Source organism: Budorcas taxicolor, chromosome 16 (assembly GCF_023091745.1).
Source record: "Budorcas taxicolor isolate Tak-1 chromosome 16, Takin1.1, whole genome shotgun sequence".
NCBI lineage: Eukaryota > Metazoa > Chordata > Mammalia > Artiodactyla > Bovidae > Budorcas > Budorcas taxicolor.
Genome location: NC_068925.1, coordinates 46,471,601 through 46,489,950, shown reverse-complemented (window position 1 = coordinate 46,489,950; position 18,350 = coordinate 46,471,601). Strand labels below are relative to the sequence as shown.

Genomic DNA, 18,350 nt, shown 5'->3' with positions numbered 1-18,350 from the left:
ATATATATAGTGGAGCTATATGTAACTCTCCTCTATTTTCCCAGTCTTCTGTAAATACCATACTTTCATAATTTATAAAAAGGAAAGAGGAAAGAATTACTTAAAAAAAAATATATATGGAGTAGGGACTTCCCTGGTGGTCCAGTGGTTAAAAATTCAAGTTCCGTTGCAGAGGGTACAGGTGTGATCCCCGGTTGGGTAGCTAAGACCCCACATACACTGAGGCTAAAAAGCCAAAACATAAAACAGAAACAGTATTGTAACAAATTCAATAAAGACGTTGAAAATGGTCCACATTAAAAAAAAATCTTAAAAATATGTGGAATAAATTGACATATTAATACTTACAGTGTTTTCAGTGTTTTTTTAAGATTATACCAATGTTTGCGTCTCCACATGCAGGATTATGTGAGGGAAAGCATTTAGAGTCTAGTAGGTAGTGTTCTTGGAGAAGGCAATGGCCCCCCACTCCAGCACTCTTGCCTGGAAAAGCCCATGGATGGAGGAGCCTGGTGGGCTGCAGTCCATGGGGTCGCTAAGAGTCGGACACGACTGAGCGACCTCACTTTTACTTCTGACTTTCATGCACTGGAGAAGGAAATGGCAACCCACTCCAGTGTTCTTGCCTGGAGAACCCCAGGGACGGGGGAGCCTGGTGGGCTGCCGTCTGTGGGGTCGCACAGAGTCGGACACGACTGAAGCGACTCAGCAGCAGCAGCAGCAGCAGCAGGTAGTGTTCTTGCCTGGAGAATCCCAGGGACAGGGGAGCCTGGTGGGGAGCAGAGTCGGACACGACTGAAGCGACTCAGCAGCAGCAGCAGCAGGTATTAACCTCTCACAGAATAATAATCATCTGTTACGTTTGTGTAGTTACTTTAATGCATCTGTTCCTTCAATAAGTATTAATGAAGTACCTGCTGAGTCAGGCGTTGTGCTGGACCCTGAGGATGAGGTTGTAAACAGAACAGACATCCTCTTTGCCTCCAGGTAGCCCAGCGCGCACGGGAAAACAGAAACTACTCATGTGCTGTGACACATGAGTAGTTTTGGAAAGGTGACTGTTGAGGTGGGAGGGGGGCTGTGAGAGTGTTCAGTGAGGGACCCTAAGCTTAATTATCTCTTTGATATTAAGCAGCTCTGTGGGGAGGAAGGCTAGGTGCTTGTTACCTCTCACATTACAGAAGGAAAAAAAATCCACATTCAGTGAAAGAGTCACTTTCTCAGCGATCTCTGAGGGTGGAAGTTGCAAAAAGGAGATGAAAACCAAATTTCCTTCCTTAGCCCTCAACCGATTTCCTGACGAGCACCACAGCCGACTCTTCTTGCTGAATTGATAGCATTTGTTGAAAGTGGTGTCACTCTTGCGACGTGAATCTTTTTTTTTTTTTTTTTTGCCAAGTGATGCAGTTTGTGGTATTTTAGTTGATCTTAGTTCCTTACAGGTGCATGCTCAGTCATACCTGCCTCTTGGCGATCCTATGGACTGTAGCCCACCAGGCTCCTCTGTCCATGGGATTCTCCAGGCAAGCATACCGGAGTGGGTTGCCATTTCCTCCCCCAGGGGATCTTCCCATCCCAGGGGTCAAACCTGAATCTCCTGCATCTCTTACACTGCAGACAGATTCTTTACCACTGAGCCACCGAGGAAGCCTTAGTTCCTTGACCAGGGGTTGAACCTGAGCTCTTGGCAGTGAAAGCTCTGAGTCCTCATGGCTAGACCAGCAGGGAATCCTCTCATGTAAATCCTTTGAGTGATGTAATTGGTGATTAAATGTACAACTCCGTTTTGTAGAAAGGGTCCCACCGGAAATATCCCAGTCTCATTGCACAAAGCTGGGCGTCCTATTTTCACTCGAACTTGCACTTGACCAGCAGCCCAGACACCTCTGGATGACACTCAGGCTCATGGTGCATGGGGCAGGGGGAGGGGGACATGGTGGAGCAGTTGAAATGGCACTCACATATTGAGAGTTTAGAAAATGAGGCTTATTCTTGATGTATGTCTTGAAGCAAGGCTACTTCCTGTTACATAGAGGGTCCTGAGTCATTGTCAGTTCCTTCTCTTTGTTGATATTCAGCTAGTAGATTTCAGATGCTCTAGCATTTGAATATAAAGAAGACTGAAGGTTTTGTGACAGCCACATGTTCACCATGAGGATGGGAGCAGAGTCATCTTTATTACATAGCTCAAGTGATTAGATACATTAAGCATTGAATGTTGTTTGACAAACTTAAGGTCTTAAAATTTCTTAGAAAAAAAGTGAAAAGTGAAATTGTTAGTTACTCAGTCATATCTGACTCTGCGACTCCATGGACTGTAGCCCACCAGGCTCCTCTGTTCATGGGATTCTCCAGGCAAGAATACTGGAGTGGGTCGCCATTTCCTCCCCCAGGGGATCTTCCTGACCCAGGGATCAAATCCAGGTCTCTTTCATTGAACGCGGATTCTTTACTGTCTGAACCACCAAGGAAGGCCTCAGTTTCAGAACCAGTAGGTTACTCAGTTCATGTTAAATTTTGAGACCAGTAGTTGTTAAACATGCTTCGGTAGCTGAGGAGGTTACTTGTCACTGTTTTAAATTTATACAGATACAGTGCTGAAATGATTATGGAAAGATCAGAGCTATGAAGAGACTAAACTAAAATCTGTTAACGTTTCCCCTGTTTCTTAGGATTTTCTCTGCTTCCATAAATAGAATATAAGCTTCATATTTTTTGTATTTGGAGTTGAAGAGTTACTGTGTAAAGATATAGCTTTATTGTTTGAATATTCTATTAAAGATCACTTTAGACTTCATTGTGAATGAATCTTAAATTGCTTGACTCAGTCTTTCCCTTGGCATTTTGTAGGAGTCCACTAAACAAGGATGTTTTTGCCACCAGAGTGAAAAAGATGAGCAATGATGACAAAGACATCACAGAATTACAAGAACAAATTCAAAAACTTCTCTTACAGGTAAAGTGAGAGATTAAAAAAAAAAACACAAAATTCTCATAGTTGTGTTTAATTTTAACATTCAGTCTTAGTAAAGTCATTTCACAGAAATAAAGTGCCAGCCTTACCCTCTACATTCTTGAAATTTTTGTCTTCTTTTTGTTTTTAAGTTAAATTTCATTAATCTTGTTTTCCTTTATCTGTGTTAAATACACAGGACATTTTTGTAAGAACCTTTTTGAAGACAGCATAAGGAGTCACAGGAAGCAATTAGACAAAGAAGTTATTTCTAAACGAGAGAATTCTTGTTTTTCAAATGCTGCCAGTGTTTTAGCTTTGCTATTCTTTGAAATAATTAATTTTAAAAGTTGAGGGAGGAGTGGCGGGTCTCACTATCTCTAATTATTATGAGGCATAAGTATGAAAAACAACTACCTGTTGAAAACAAGTACCAAAAGGATTTCTCCTAGAGATTCAATCAGTAACCTTGTTGAGTGTTTATTGATGGTGAAAGAGGAGAGGAGCAGGTTGCCCTCACTGGACTGACTCCATTTTTAAAAGAAAAGGAACTCCATCTTACAGTCTTGGCAAACTTTTGGACTGTATATCTAGCAGGCCATGGAGATAAAATACCAGCAGCCAAGTAGGCCTCCCGGGCGGATAAAAACCAGACCAGGCAGACCCCATACCTAGCTAGACCCCCCAGAGCCAGAAGGAATGCAATGTCCCCTATGTAATTAATCACTATCTATAAGCTTAATAATACCTATTGCCGTTGGCCAAGCTGTATGTCCAGATAGCTTTAGAACGTGAATTTATGGCTGTAACCTGATTGTATCTTTTAATAACATTGTCCAGAGTGGGTTTTAAAGAATTTGGGGATATGGGCTTGGGTACCTACGCTTTGGATATAAAACGTTGTCACAAAAATCGGTCAGAGCCTCTGGGTCAAGAGGAAACTCTGCCTTGGACCCGCTGATGTAATAAACTGCACTCCACTATTTACACTGTCCTTCTGAGTGAGTTAGCTTCCCGGAGCATTTGGCCACAACAGTGGTACCACTAAAACTGTTGGTCAGTAATTTTCAAAAGGTTGTTCATAAAATCTCTGTTGTTCAGTTGCTAAGTCGTGTCCGACTCTTTGCATCCCCATGGACTACAGCACACCAGGCTTCCTTGTCCTTCACTGTCTTCCAGACTTTGCTCCAACTCATGTCCTTTGAGTCAATGAAGCTATCCAGCCATCTCTAGGGTTCATGAAGTATCTATTAGGTTTGGGGGGGATAGTATGGTACGTATTGGTATTTTGTTTGTTCTGCCTGTTTTAAACTCAGCATCAAGAGCTAGAGTTTATTTTCATGTTATGTTAAATTTATTAACCACAGCTTTTAAAAAAATCGTTGTACTCTAAATACCGCCCCCCCAGACTAGAAAAGTAAACTCTGCCCTTGAGAATTACTGAGATGAGAGAGAAATGTCCTCTATGTCAGCATCACCCTTCACATGCCACCATTAGGATTCCAAAAATTTTCACTTTAATTTAGTGATTACTGCAGGTGAGCACAGGGCCAGGTAACGCAGGTCTCCCCTCTAACTTGCCGTGTAACCCGAGGCTGCATGGGCCTCCCTCTCTCTCACAGCCTGTTCACGGGAGCAAGTCCAGCGACTATGGGAGCCTGGGGAGCAGCGGGTCACGGGAGCCTCAGGTCAGCCTCACGTCCTCCAGTGAGTCCAGCGGGTACGGCGTGGATGAGGTGCCGGAGGCACCGGTGAGCAGGCATGCGTGCGCTTCTGAGCACATGGCCTTTTCTCCATGTGTTGCTACCCATGACACGTCAGCGCCAGTTCTGAACCTCGACGTGTGGCTTCTCAGTATATGCTCTTGACTTGAGGACCTGATTTGGTCGTAGACCTTCTGATCTACTTAAAGAAAATACCACCTTTAAGAAGGTGGCATTTGGGCTACTTGTGTGCTTTCTAAAAATTAGCCTGGGAGCTTCCCTGGTGGTCCAGTGGTTAAGACTCAGCACTTTCACTGCAGAGGGCATGGGTTCAATCCGTGGTTTGGGAACTAAGGTCCCACAGGCCACAGGATGCAGCCAAAAAAATAAATAAATAAAATTAAAATAAAAACTAGCATGTTGTGGACAGGTTGATGCAAAGCCTCCTTGGTACCCCTGTGCTGTGGCTCAGTGGAAGACTGAACTAATGCTGTTAATGGTGATTTCAGTTATTCTATCCTCAGAGAACCAAAAGTTCCATGTATTTGGTTTATGTATCTCTTGATGCACATTGTTACAATCTTTGAAACATTGGTCATCACTCTTTGCCCTAAGTTGACTTTGCAGCAGATCTGTGCCAGTGTGAACAAGATCAAGAATCTAGGTCAGCCGCTCTACGTCAAGTCAAGGGCCAAGTCAGCAAACAAGCCAGTGTCGGGAACCCACTCAGGACGGCCTGGGGGTGAGTCATCAGGGCAGTTCCCCACTCTCGTGAAGCCATGACCCCTGGGTGTTGCTATTCAGGTTTACATACCCAGATGACAAAAGTAATAGTGATCATAATAATGACAACAGCAGCAGCCCATACTATCCTGAAAGCTAAATGGTGGTAGAATGTAGTCACAGAATACTTCTACTAAAGAATTGACTTTTCTGCTAATTCCAACTGATTTGTTGATTTCCTCTATATGCTGTTCAGTCTCTAAATCACATCCGACTCTTTGTGACCTCATGGGCTGCACTCTGGTGATACCGCCCAACTATTTGTCTGTCTCGTCCCTTTCTTCCCCTGCCATCAATCTTTACCAGCATCAGGGTCTTTTCCAGTGAGTTGTCTCATTACACCAGGTGTCCAAAGTATTGGAGCTTCAGCTTCAACATCAGTCCTTAGAGTGAACACTCGGGGTTGATTTCCTTAAAGATTAACTTGTTTGATCTCCTTGAATCCAAGGGTCTCTCCAGCACCACAGTTCCTCTGTATGAGCAATTTATAAACCAAACTTGTTAATTTTAGAATGGATTTCAGATAATCAGATATTATTAAAATGATAATCCCTTCCTATCATTTCAAACAAATGGAGAATGTCAGTGACCTAAATTGAATGAAAAACTTGGTCTTTTTCTTGCTTACATGCTTTTCTTTTCTCAATACGAGGTAAGGAGCGTTTCAGAAGAATTGGATCAATCATGATAGTTGACATTATTTTGAGAAGTTAGTCTGTATGCGTTATAGGTCCACTGGAGGAGGGAATGGCAAACCACTTCAGTATTCTTGCCTTAAGAACCCCATGAGCAGTATGAAAAGGCAAAAAGATAGGACACTGAAAGATGAACTCCCCAGATCCACAGGTGCCCAATATGCTACTGGAGATCAGTGGAGAAATAACTCCAGAAAGAATGAAGAGATGGAGCCAGAGCAAAAACAACACTCAGCTGTGCTTGTGACTGGTGATAGAAGCAAGGTCCGATGCTGTAAAGAGCAATATTGCATAGGAACCTGGAATGTCAGGTCCATGAATCATGGCAAATTGGAAGTGATCAAACAGGAGATGGCAAGAGTGAATGTTGACATTCTAGAAATCAGAAAACTAAAATGGACCAGAATGGGTGAATTTAACTCAGATGACCATTATATCTACTACTGTGGGCAGGAATCCCTTAGAAGAAATGGAGTAGCCATCATAGTCAACAAAAGAGTCCAAAATGCAGTATTTGGATGCAATCTCAGAAACGACAGGAGGATCTCTGTTCATTTCCAAGGCAATCCATTCAATATCACAGTAATCCAAGTCTATGCCCTGACCAGTAATGCTGGAAAAGCTGACGTTGAACGTTTCTGTGAAGACCTACAAGACCTTCTGGAACTAACACCCCAAAAAAGATGTCCTTTTCATTATAGGGGACTGGAATGCAAAAGTAAGAAGTCAAGAAATATCCGGGGTAACAGGCAAAATTGGCCTTGGAATACGGAATGAAGCAGGGCAAAGGCTAATAGAGTCTTGCCAAGAGAACGCACTGGTCACAGCAAACACCCTCTTCCAACAACACAAGAGAAGACTCTACACATGGACATCATCAGATGGTCAACACCGAAATCAGATTGATTATATTCTTTGCAGCCAAAGATGGAGAAGCTCTATACAGTCAGCAAAAACAAGACTGGGAGCTGACTGTGGCTCAGATCATAATCTCCTTATTGCCAAATTCAGACTTAAATTGATGAAAGTGGAGAAAACCACTAGACCATTCAGGTATGACCTAAATCAAATCCCTTATGATTATACAGTGGCAGTGAGAAATATATTTAAGGGACTAGATCTGATAGACAGAGTGCCTGATGAACTATGGATTCGTGACATTGTACAGGAGACAGGGATCAAGATCATCCCCAAGAAAAAGAAATGCAAAAAGGCAAAGTGGCTGTCTGAGGAGGCCTTACAAATGGCTGTCTGAGGAGGCCTTACAAATGGCTGTGAAAAGAAGAGAAGTGAAAAGCAAAGGAGAAAAGGAAAGATATAAGCATCGGGATGCAGAGTTCCAAAGAACAGCAAGGAGAGATAAGAAAGCCTTCCTCAGCGATCAATGCAAAGAAATAGAGGAAAACAATAGGATGGGAAAGACTAGAGATCTCTTCAATAAAATTAGAGATACCAAGGCAACATTTCACGCAAAGATGGGCTCAATAAAGGACAGAAATGGAATGGACCTAACAGAAGCAGAAGATATTAAGAAGAAGTGGCAAGAATACACAGAAGAACTGTACAAAAAAGATCTTCACAACCCAAATAATCACAATGGTGTGATCACTCACCTGGAGCCAGACATCCTGGAATGTGAAGTCAAGTGGGCCTTAGGAAGCATCACTATGAACAAAGCTGGTGGAGGTGATGAAATTCCAGTTGAGCTATTTAAAATCCTAAAAGATGATGTTGTAAAAGTGCTGCGCTCAATATGTCAGCAAATTTGGAAAACTCAGCAGTGGTCACAGGACTGGAAAGGGTCAGTTTTCATTCCAGTCCCAAAGAAAAGCAATGCCAAAGAATGCTCAAACTACCGCACAATTGCACTCATCTCACGCTAGTAAAGTAATGCTCAAAATTCTCCAAGCCAGGCTTTAGCAATATGTGAACCATGAACTTGCAGATGTTCAGGCTGGTTTTAGAAAAGGCAGAGGAACTGGAGATCAAATTGCCAACATCCACTGGATCATCAAAAATGCAAAAGAGTTCCAGAAAAACACCTATTTCTGCTTTCTTGACTATGCCAAAGCCTTTGTACAGGAGGCTTTGTACAGGATCATAATAAACTGTGGAAAATTTTGAAAGAGATGGGAATACCAGACCACCTGACCTGCCTCTTGAGAAACCTATATGCAGGTCAGGAAGCAACAGTTAGAACTGGACATGGAACAACAGACTGCTTCCAAATAGGAAAAGGAGTCCGTCAAGGCTGTATATTGTCACCCTGCTTATTTAACTTATATGCAGAGTACATCATGAGAAGAGCTGGGCTGGAGGAAGCACAAGCTGGAATGAAGATTGCCGGGAGAAATATCAATAACCTCAGATATGCAGATGACACCACCCTTCTGGCAGAAAGTGAAGAGGAGCTAAAAAGCCTCTTGATGAAAGTGAAAGAGGAGAGTGAAAAAGTTGGCTTAAAGCTCAACATTCAGAAAACGAAGACCATGGCATCTGGTCCCATCACTTCATAGCAAATAGATGGAAAAACAGTAGCTGACTTTATTTTTGTGGGCTCCAAAATCACTGCAGATGGTGACTGCAGCCATGAAATTAGAAGAGGCTTACTCCTTGGAAGGAAAGTTATGACCAACCTGAAAGTGAAAGTGAAGTTGCTCAGTCGTGTCCGACTTGTAGTGACCCCGTGGACTGTAGCCCACCAGGCTCCTCCATCCATGGGATTTTCCAGGCAAGAATACTGGAGTGGGTTGCCATTTCCTTCTCCAGGGGGTCTTCCCAACCTAGGAATCGAACCCTGGTCTCCCGCGTTTTAGGCAGACGCTTTACCCCCTGAGCCACCAGGGAAATCCAACCTAGACAGCATATTAAAAAGCAGAGACGTTACTTTGTAAACAGAGGTCTGTCTAGTTAAGGCTATGGTTTTTCCAGTAGTCATGTATGGATGTGAGAGTTGGACTATAAAGAAAATTAAGTGCCAAAGAATTGATGTTTTTGAACGGTGTTGTTGGAGAAGACTCTTGAGAGTCCCTTGGACTGCAAGGAGATTCAACCAGCCCATCCTAAAGGAGATCAGTCCTGGGTGTTCATTGGAAGGACTGATGTTGAAGCTGAGACTCCAATACTTTGGCCACCTGACACAAAGAGCTGACTCATTTGAAAAGACCCTGATGCTGGGAAAGATTGAGGGCAGGAAGAGAAGGGGATGACAGGGGATGAGATGATTGGATGGCATCACCGATCAATGGACATGAGTTTGGGTGAACTCCGGGAGTTGGTGATGGACAAGGAGGCCTGGCATGCTGCAGTTCATTGGGTTGCAAAGAGTGAGACATGACTGAGTGACTCAACCGAAACTGATATATCTATACACACAGAGACACACACACACAAGCTTCCCTGGTGGCTCAGATGGTAAAGAATCTGGGAGACTTGGGTTCGAACCCTGGACTGGAAAGATCCCCTGGAGGAGGGAACAGCTACCCACTCCAGTATTCTGGCCTGGAGAATATCATGGACGGAAGAGCCTTGCAGGCTACAGTCCGTGTGGTCACAAAAAGTCAGATATAACTGAGTGACTTTCACTTCACCTCACTTCACATATATATAAGTTTCATAACTTCTTTACTTACGTAAATTTCTCTTCTAATTTTTCTCCCCAAATATTAATACAATGTTGGAAGCTATTGTAGATTTGGGTCACCTAAATGTTACTGATGATCTCTACCATTGTCAAATGGGTGTTTTACACAATAGGGTGAAATCTTATCTAAAGTCAGTAATAATATAGTAGCTGTGTTTTTTTTTGGGACTTAACATGATTTCCACAAGAAAAATAGCAAACTGTGGCTCCTACGAGTGGTATTACTGGGAGCCCATAGGATGCCCTCTGGATACAGAAAGTCCTTTACTTTGGGTTTTTGTACTTTTTCTTCACCTGGACAGAAGGATTCATGTTTCTGTGTGTTTCTTTTGCTGTAGACGTAAGGGCACAAGATAGAAATGACAACACTTTGTGTCGCTTGACACCATCCGATCTCCTCCACAAAAGGATTTATCTTAAATATCTTTTTGCTCTTTATCATTATCCCATGTCCTGGCAGATAAAAATTCTTTGGGGAGATTTTAAATCTAAAATCTCTAAATGTTTTCTTCATTGCCTGACCCAGGTAGTGCTACCTGCTGCTGCCTTCACCTCTGGTCTCATGTTCATGAGATTTTTGTGTCCTGACCTCTGGAATTTCTTCTCAGAGTAGAAATTCTTTCTAAGCTCCTGCTTTATCCAGTTTCTTATTATCTACCATTGGTCTGGCAATACCACCAGTACTGTTGTTTGAAGCTGTGTATCTAAGCAGACATCAGTACTTTGTTCACCATTTTATAAAATTTAAGCTATAGGTAACTCTGTGTACTTATGCTGCTATTAGAAACTTCCATTTTCTAACATATGTGTTATATTTAGTGAGCACACCTGGGATGTGACTCGGGGGAAAAATCTGTTGCCATTTGGAATAACCTCAGAGAACTGATATTACTTGGGCATCTTGATTTTATTAACATTTTAAGACCTACAAGTTTAAAGAGCTAGTTAAAAAAAAAATCTTTATTACTCAAGAGAACAGGGATACAACTTAAAGATGGAAAATGTTATAGTTTAAGTATTAGAAATTGAGTAGAAACATACACCAATGAAAAGGAAAATAATGGTCATTGTATACATGTTTTGTAGACAGGGTGCTGCAGCGCACAAGAACACAAGGTTTTAAGTATACATGTTGACCCTTTTTGTAAAGGCAGGTCATGCTTTAGAAAAGAATAAGAAAGAATAATAGGGCATCCCAGGTGGCACAGTGGTAAAGAATCCACCTGCCCATGCAGGAGACACAAGAGACATGGGTTCAATCCCTGGGAGAAGGAAGGTCCCCTGAAGAAGGAAATGGCAATCCACTCTACCATTCTTGCCTGGGAAACCCCATGGACAGGGGAGCCTGGTGGGCTACAGTCCATGGGGTGGCAAAGAGTCAGATGCAACTGAGCACTCAGACACACTCAAGAAGGGAAACTTTTAAGTGTATTATGACAGGACAAAGAACAACAGAGACACGTAAAGTCCCTTCATCAGCTGTACATACTGATCAATAACCTGCTGCCAGACAATTGGGGAAATTAGGGGAAATTGAATGTTCCGCTGCAGGGGTGACACAAAGCCCAGGTAAAAGATGACTCATAAACTGAACTAACTCATTCCAAACTTAACAGGGAAAAAGCCCAGACAGGCATTAAGTTCATGATCTTTCTTGAACCCATCAGAGTGCTGAGGGTACAGGACAGCCAGCAGGCCTGTAATCTGAGGAGAGGCACACGCTTACATGAAGTGGACTAAGTGCTGGATCCTGTAACCGACTGAATCTTGTCACCTGCAAGAGGCGGACCTTCTCTGAGGCACAGTGTAAAGGGAAGCCCAAGACTGAAAGTGGAGCAGACGTTGGAAAAGAGGAGCTCTCAGGAGACCAGCCACCACCTGAGGCAGAGCGACACTGGAGGGGTCTGAAAGCTGCCGTACACTGAATGAGCTCACAGCAACAGCAGACCTTTAGCCTGGCCTAAAGCTTAATTAGATTGACTCTGATGTAGTGGAAGGGAAGCCATGCCCAGTCCCTGCTGTCTTATATGTTCAGTTCTCAGCAAATTGTGAAACATACGAAAAGCCAGGAAAAAACCTCCTAAGAGACAAAACAGTCATCGGAACAAGAGTCAGGCAGGACACAGACATTGGAAATAACTGAATAATGAATACAGGCTCCAAAGGATAAGGTAGGCAACATGCAAAACCACAGAAGGAATCGCAGCATAGAGGCGATATAAAAGGAAGGATCAAGTGCAGATGCTAGCAACGCTGGAGGTAAGTGAATGCCATTGATGGGCACTCAACTAAGAAGAGAATCAGTGAACTTCAAGGTGGATAAATAAAAATGACGCAAGCTGAAACAGAAAGAGAACAGGACATACAGGGTAGAACCTCTTAAGAATTCAGGTGTACTTCCCTGGCTGCCCAGCAGTTGACTCCAGTGCAGCAGGTGTGGGTTCAATCCTTGATTAAGGAACTAAGATCCTGCATGCCATGTGGCTCAGCCAAAAAAAAAGAATTTGAGGACAGGATTAAATGATCTAGGAGGAGTAATTGGAATCCCAGGAAGAATACTTGAAATAATGGCTGAGATTTTCCACATTCAAAGAACATCAAGTAGCATAGATACCAAAAAAAAAAAAAAAAAAAATCACAAAATAAAAATGCTTGGGCATATCATATTCAAACTAAAATAAAACCAAGAGAATATATTGAAGGTAACCAAAAGAAAAAGATTATAAACAGAGAAAGAAGGATAAGAATAAAAATTACAGTATACATTTCTTCAGAAACCATGAATGTTAGAAGACAGTAAAATCTTCAAAGGAGCAGACCATAAATGCAGAATTATACACCTAGTGGGAAGTATCTTTCAGAAATGGAGATATAAAGATTTTTCTCAAACAAAAGCTACAGGAATTTACTGCCAGCAGTAAATTTGTTCTGTAAGAGTCCTGAAGGAATTTGTAAAGGTAGGAGTATGATGCCAGACATAAAACTTGGATCCACACGAAAATGAAGAGCTCTGGAAATGGAATAAAGTAAGATGAAATGCCCAGGGCTTCCCTGGTAGCTCAAATGGTTAAGAATCTGCCTGCAATGCAGGAGACCCGGGTTCAATCCCTGTGTCAGAATGATCCCCTGGAGAAGGGAATGGCTACCCACTCTAGTATTTTTGCCTGGAGGAGCCTGGCTGGTATACAGTCCATGGGGTCACAAAGAGTCAGATATGACTGGGTGGCTAATACTTATGCACTTAAGATAAAATACATATTATTTTTCACTTATTTTTAGTTACTCTAAAAGGTAACTGACTAAAGCAAAAAGAATATTTTGCATTTATAATGTGTGTAAAAAATACTACAAAGAACAGGAGCTAGGTATTAGGAATATACTGTTGTAAAATTCCTCCCAAATTTTATTATTTGGAGTATATTGATGAGATAGAAACTGACTTCCTACAGTATGTGTATAAACTTCAGGATAATTATTAGTAAAAATTTTTAAAGAAGTATAAATAATGTCAGTAGACTTGGTAAAATGTAATTTAAAACACTTAACCCAAGTGAGACAGAAAAGGAAGAAAAAAGAAACAAACCAAAAAACCCAGATGGAACAAATGGAAAACAACTAGCAAGAGGTATGGCAAAAAAAATCACAATATTATAATTATCCTCCAATTAAAATTTTTGAAAAGGGGTACATTTTAATTCAACAGCATTGGTCACATCATATGTGAGTGATCTCAATATACCAGTGAAAAGACAAATTGTCAAATTGGATGGAAAAGCGAGATGCAACTGTATATTGTCAACAAAACCCATTTAGAATATTAAAGGTTAGAAAAGATATGCCATGCTAACAGGAGTCGAAAGAAAACTGTAAGGCACTGTACTAAGGTCAGACACAGTAGCCTTTAGAACGAGGCTTTCAGAGCAATATTGCATAAAGACTAAGAAGTTGATTCTCTGAGAACATAAACCAAGCCTGTTGATGCACCTAATGCCAGAGCTTCAAAATATGTACTATGAAGCAAAAATTGATAAAAACTTCAAGGAGAAATAAACGAACCCGCAGCTATAGTTGGAGAACACAGCATATCGAAACCACAATGAAATGTCACCTCACACCCATCAGAATGGCCATCAAAAGGACAAGAAATAGCAAGTGTTGGTGAGGACCTGGAGGAAAGGGAACCCTTTTATACTATTGATGGGAATGTAAATTGGTGCAGCCACTGTGGAAAAAAGTATGGCGGTTCCTCAAAAAATTAAAAATGAAGCTACCATATAATCCAGCAGTCTCATTTATGAGTATTTATCTGAAGAAAATGAAAACACTAATTTGAAAAGATATATGCATCACTATGTTCATTGCAGAATTATTTCCAATAACCAAGACATTGAAACAACCTCAGTGTGTATCCATGGATGAATGGATAAAGGAACTGGTATATACAGAGAATAGAATACTACTTGGCCATAAAAAGAATGAAATTCTTCCCTTGTGACAGCAAAAGGACTTTAGGAGAACTGTGCTGTGTGAAATAAGTCAGAGAAAGACACGTGGCATATGGTTTCACTTATATGTAGAATCTAAAAAACAAAAACAAAAAAGCTCATAGATACAGAGAATAAATCAGTGGTTGGATAAGACTCCTCTACTGGCTGTGTCTTCTCTACAGAAAGTTCTTCAGTGCTCCAGCCTGTGGTCTTTTTTTCTCTATATATACCTCTGCTATCCGATTTGGTAATGGCAGCCCACCCCAGTGTTCTTGCCTGGAGAATCCCAGGGACAGGGGAGCCTGGTGGGCTGCCATCTACAGGGTCACACAGAGTCAGACACGACTGAAGCGACTTAGCAGCAGCAGTAGCAGCAGCCACATTTTGCAATTTAAATACAAATAAGTTACAAATAAATAAAACGTAAAAGGTAGTTCCTCTTTGGCTGTAGCCACACTTCAAGTGCTTGGTTGCTGGATGTGGTGTTAATGGCTACCAGGTTGGACAGTATAGATAAAATACAATTCTGTCATCATAGAATGTTCTGTTGGATACCAATTCAGCACAGGCAGTGCCATGCACTTTCTGTCACCACACATAAGAATGCACTGTGTCTGTCACCCCCTGCTTAGTGATACCAGGATCCATCAGTTGTACAGGTAGTAACACTGTAAAAGTCCCCATCAGCCTTTCACCTTTCACGTGTTTGTTCCTTGATAATCTTTGCCTGAAACATTTGTTTCACTCCTTTTTTAAAAGGTACAAATGGGATTGTTCATGTAACTGTTCTGTGTGGTATCTTTCTATATCTGCTTATTTAAATCTGAGCTCATTTTTAATAGCTATATAATATTGATCATGTCTGTTCTGAAGTACCATATCAGTTCAGTTCAGTCGCTCAGCTGTGTCTGACTCTTTGCAAGCCCATGAATCGTAGCACACCAGGCCTCCCTGTCCATCACCAACTCCCATAGTTCACTCAGACTCACGTCCATCGAGTCAGTGATGCCATCCAGCCATCTCATCCTCTGTCGTCCCCTTCTCCTCCTGCCCCCAATCCCTCCCAGCATCAGAGTCTTTTCCAATGAGTCAACTCTTCACATGAGGTGTCCAAAGTACTGGAGTTTCAGCTTTAGCATCATTCCTTCCAAAGAAATCCTAGGACTGATTTCCTTCAGAATCCCAAAATATCATGATTTAATTTTGCTAAATAAGTACATGTTCTCAAGAATATATTTTTAACTGGACATCCTTTCATTCTATTTCACATGAGCAGAAGACCTCCTCTTCCTTCCAGACAGTGAAAAATAATAGCATGTACACTGAGTCCCGTGAAGATTTGAGAAAGGTTCAGCGTAGCCCATCCTATCAGCAGATAAACTGTATTGATAGTGTTATCAGGTATGAGACACAAGTTTTGATAATGTGTTAGTTTTTCCAGAAGTGTGTGTTGTCATTATGGAGCCTTTATATAATTTTTAATAGCTGTTGTCTTGATTTTTCACCAGCTATTGTCTTGATTTTTCACTATAGGTCAGTAGATACATGCCACCTACAATTCATAATAAATTGAACAGTTCAGGGGATCCAGAAAGTTAGAAGATGCTTCCCTTCTTTGAATATAGTTGAGAAGACAAGACCTGTGCTCATAAGAATTAAGTTGCGAAAATCAGTGCAAGACCATAGAAGGGAATATATAAGAATCCCTTGATGGGGGAAGACCCCCATCAATCCGATGGTCAGGGAAGACTTCACCCAGGAAGACAGTGAAATATCCCAAACAGAAATGGCAGAAGGAAAGCAGAGAGGTGAGAGGTGCCCACATTGGGGGCAGGTAGGAATACGTGGCCAAATTAATATGCAGGTACCTGAAGAGCTACCACATCCCAGCTTTGAAGAGGAAGTGTATCTCCTCTACAAATACAACTTCCTCATCCTCAGAAGAGGACAGACAAAGCCACAGAGCAGATGACATCCAGGCACTGCAAGGTGAGAGGGGTGTCTTCCATAGTCAGATCGAGAGAGCCACCCCTCTGTGTTTCTCTTTCGTCTTTTTTGGGGGGGGGGGCATTTTAAACAATGTATTTGTTCTACTACTTTAGGCTGCACTGGGTCTTCACTGTGCACGTGGGCTTTCTCTGGCTGCGGCGAGTAGGGGCTTCTCTTTGTTGCAGAGCTTGGGCTTCTCATTGCAGTGGCTTCTCTTGCTGCGGAGCACAGGCCCCAGGCACATCGGCTTCAGTAGTTGCAGCTCACGGGCTCTAGAGCTCGCAGGCTCAGTAGTTGTGGCTCACGGGCTTAGTTGCTCTGCGGCATGTGGGATCTTCCCAGACCAGGGATCGAACCCGTGTCCCCTGCATTGGTAGGTCGATTCTTAACCACGGAGCCACCAGGGAATCCCTGTTTTTCTTTCATCTTTTGCCTTTAATTATTTCATTGTAATCACAAACAATCCTAGTCTCATATTGCCTCTACATAGCCAATAGGTTTCAACTTATTGGTTATAAATGTCTGTAAACTGTTCAGGTTTTTAATATGAATTTCCTGTTGAGAATTTTTCCTTTCACTATTACATCAGCTATTTCTCAGATCCCAGCTGTACCTGCATCAGAAATGCCCACTAAGGGACAGTCCACAGATGCTGAGCTCCATGGACCCTGAGCACAGTGACTCTGAGCCTGGACACCAGCCAGTGCAGCTCCAGCAGTGTCCTTGTCGACATCCCACCACCAGACTCAGGTACCCTGGTAGCCTTTACTTTAGAATACACTCACCGTTAAATACAACCATTGTAAGAACAAGTCTTTAATACCATTTACTTAGTAAAGATGTTTAGGATGGATATTTTGTTCCAGGTAAAGTATTTTTGGAAATATCATCACATTTATAATGGTCAGCATATTTTGGACTGTATCTGCTGGTTAGGTCATTTGCCAGTCATCTCTTCTGACACACGTGAAGCACCTGGGATGGTACCTGGTATGCAGTAGTAAGCCATCAATTAGTCTTCACCATTATTAATGCAATTATTGTTGAGACTGCCTTGGGTCACTTTGTTGCTGACCTTGAAAGAGTGTGTTCATTTTGAACTTGGACTGCAATGGTGACTAGGTGGATTATACATATAAACACATTCAAATTTTTGTATTGGTCTTATAAATGAGGAGTGTATGTTTGAAGCTCTCTTTCTTCCTTTAACATAGTGACTTAGTAAATTATTCTGATGTGTCTTTTTTACTCCGTTTGCTCTCACCTGCCCTTTTGACTTTTGCCTTCTTCATAAGGATTTGGTAGGTAAGGAAATGGTGATAAACATGTTCAATCAGGTTTTCAGATTGTGTCTAACTTATCTTTACTAGTCTTCAGTGGAATATAAGTGAACATGTGCTGAGCTGTTACTGTATACCATCCTCTGCCCTTAGTTCTTCATATAAATTAATTCTCTTAATCCTCATGCCACCCTTTGAGATGCAGAGCATTATATTGACAAGTGGACTGTGGATGGTGGGAAAAGACCAGAAAAAGACACAGCTATTGTGAGATTAGTTTATTTCTACATGTTTTTCTATTATTTCTAATTAGCCGCAGGTAGACTTTTATTGGAATTAAACTAGTCCCTCAGGATGAGAGCAGATGCATATCTTTTAGTGTACGCATTCTTACTGCTTCGGACACCCATGTGGGTATGGAGCAGTCAGTGACACAGTCAGTCCATGCAAGGTGGGGTCTTACCTGATACAGAAACCTCTTTTTGACTGAGCCACTAGACTGTATATTTTGGTCTTATCTTAATACTACTTTGAAAGAATTCATACTGAAATCTGTATGCTTTCATTTAAGGAATAAGCAGTATTTACTGATAAGCATTTCTCCTGATCTTACACCAGTCTTAACATCTGCAGGTCCACCTCTTTATTCTAAGGAGGGAAAGCAGAATCAGAGCCCAGGTGGTCTTAAGCTGCATCTGTCTTTTGCCTTCTGGGAAGGCCATATTCCTGGGGTTTACACCATATCCTGATGATGAGTTGGGACACCCAGTGCAGCCAAATTTTAAAAAATGAAGCAGAAGGAAGAGAATAATAATGA

At 41.8% G+C, this 18,350-nt stretch overlaps 1 protein-coding gene across 1 annotated transcript in view; it reads left to right on the top strand.

The window, feature by feature from the left end:
- The window catches only part of PER3 (period circadian regulator 3), a 71,883-nt gene that overhangs the window by 30,170 nt on the left and 23,363 nt on the right, over window positions 1-18,350 (top strand). The window contains 8 exon segments of the mRNA XM_052653762.1: window positions 2,851-2,956; window positions 4,576-4,704; window positions 5,272-5,398; window positions 7,860-7,864; window positions 15,538-15,665; window positions 16,129-16,253; window positions 16,843-16,908; window positions 16,911-17,003. Coding sequence (XP_052509722.1) covers window positions 2,851-2,956; window positions 4,576-4,704; window positions 5,272-5,398; window positions 7,860-7,864; window positions 15,538-15,665; window positions 16,129-16,253; window positions 16,843-16,908; window positions 16,911-17,003 — 779 coding nt within the window.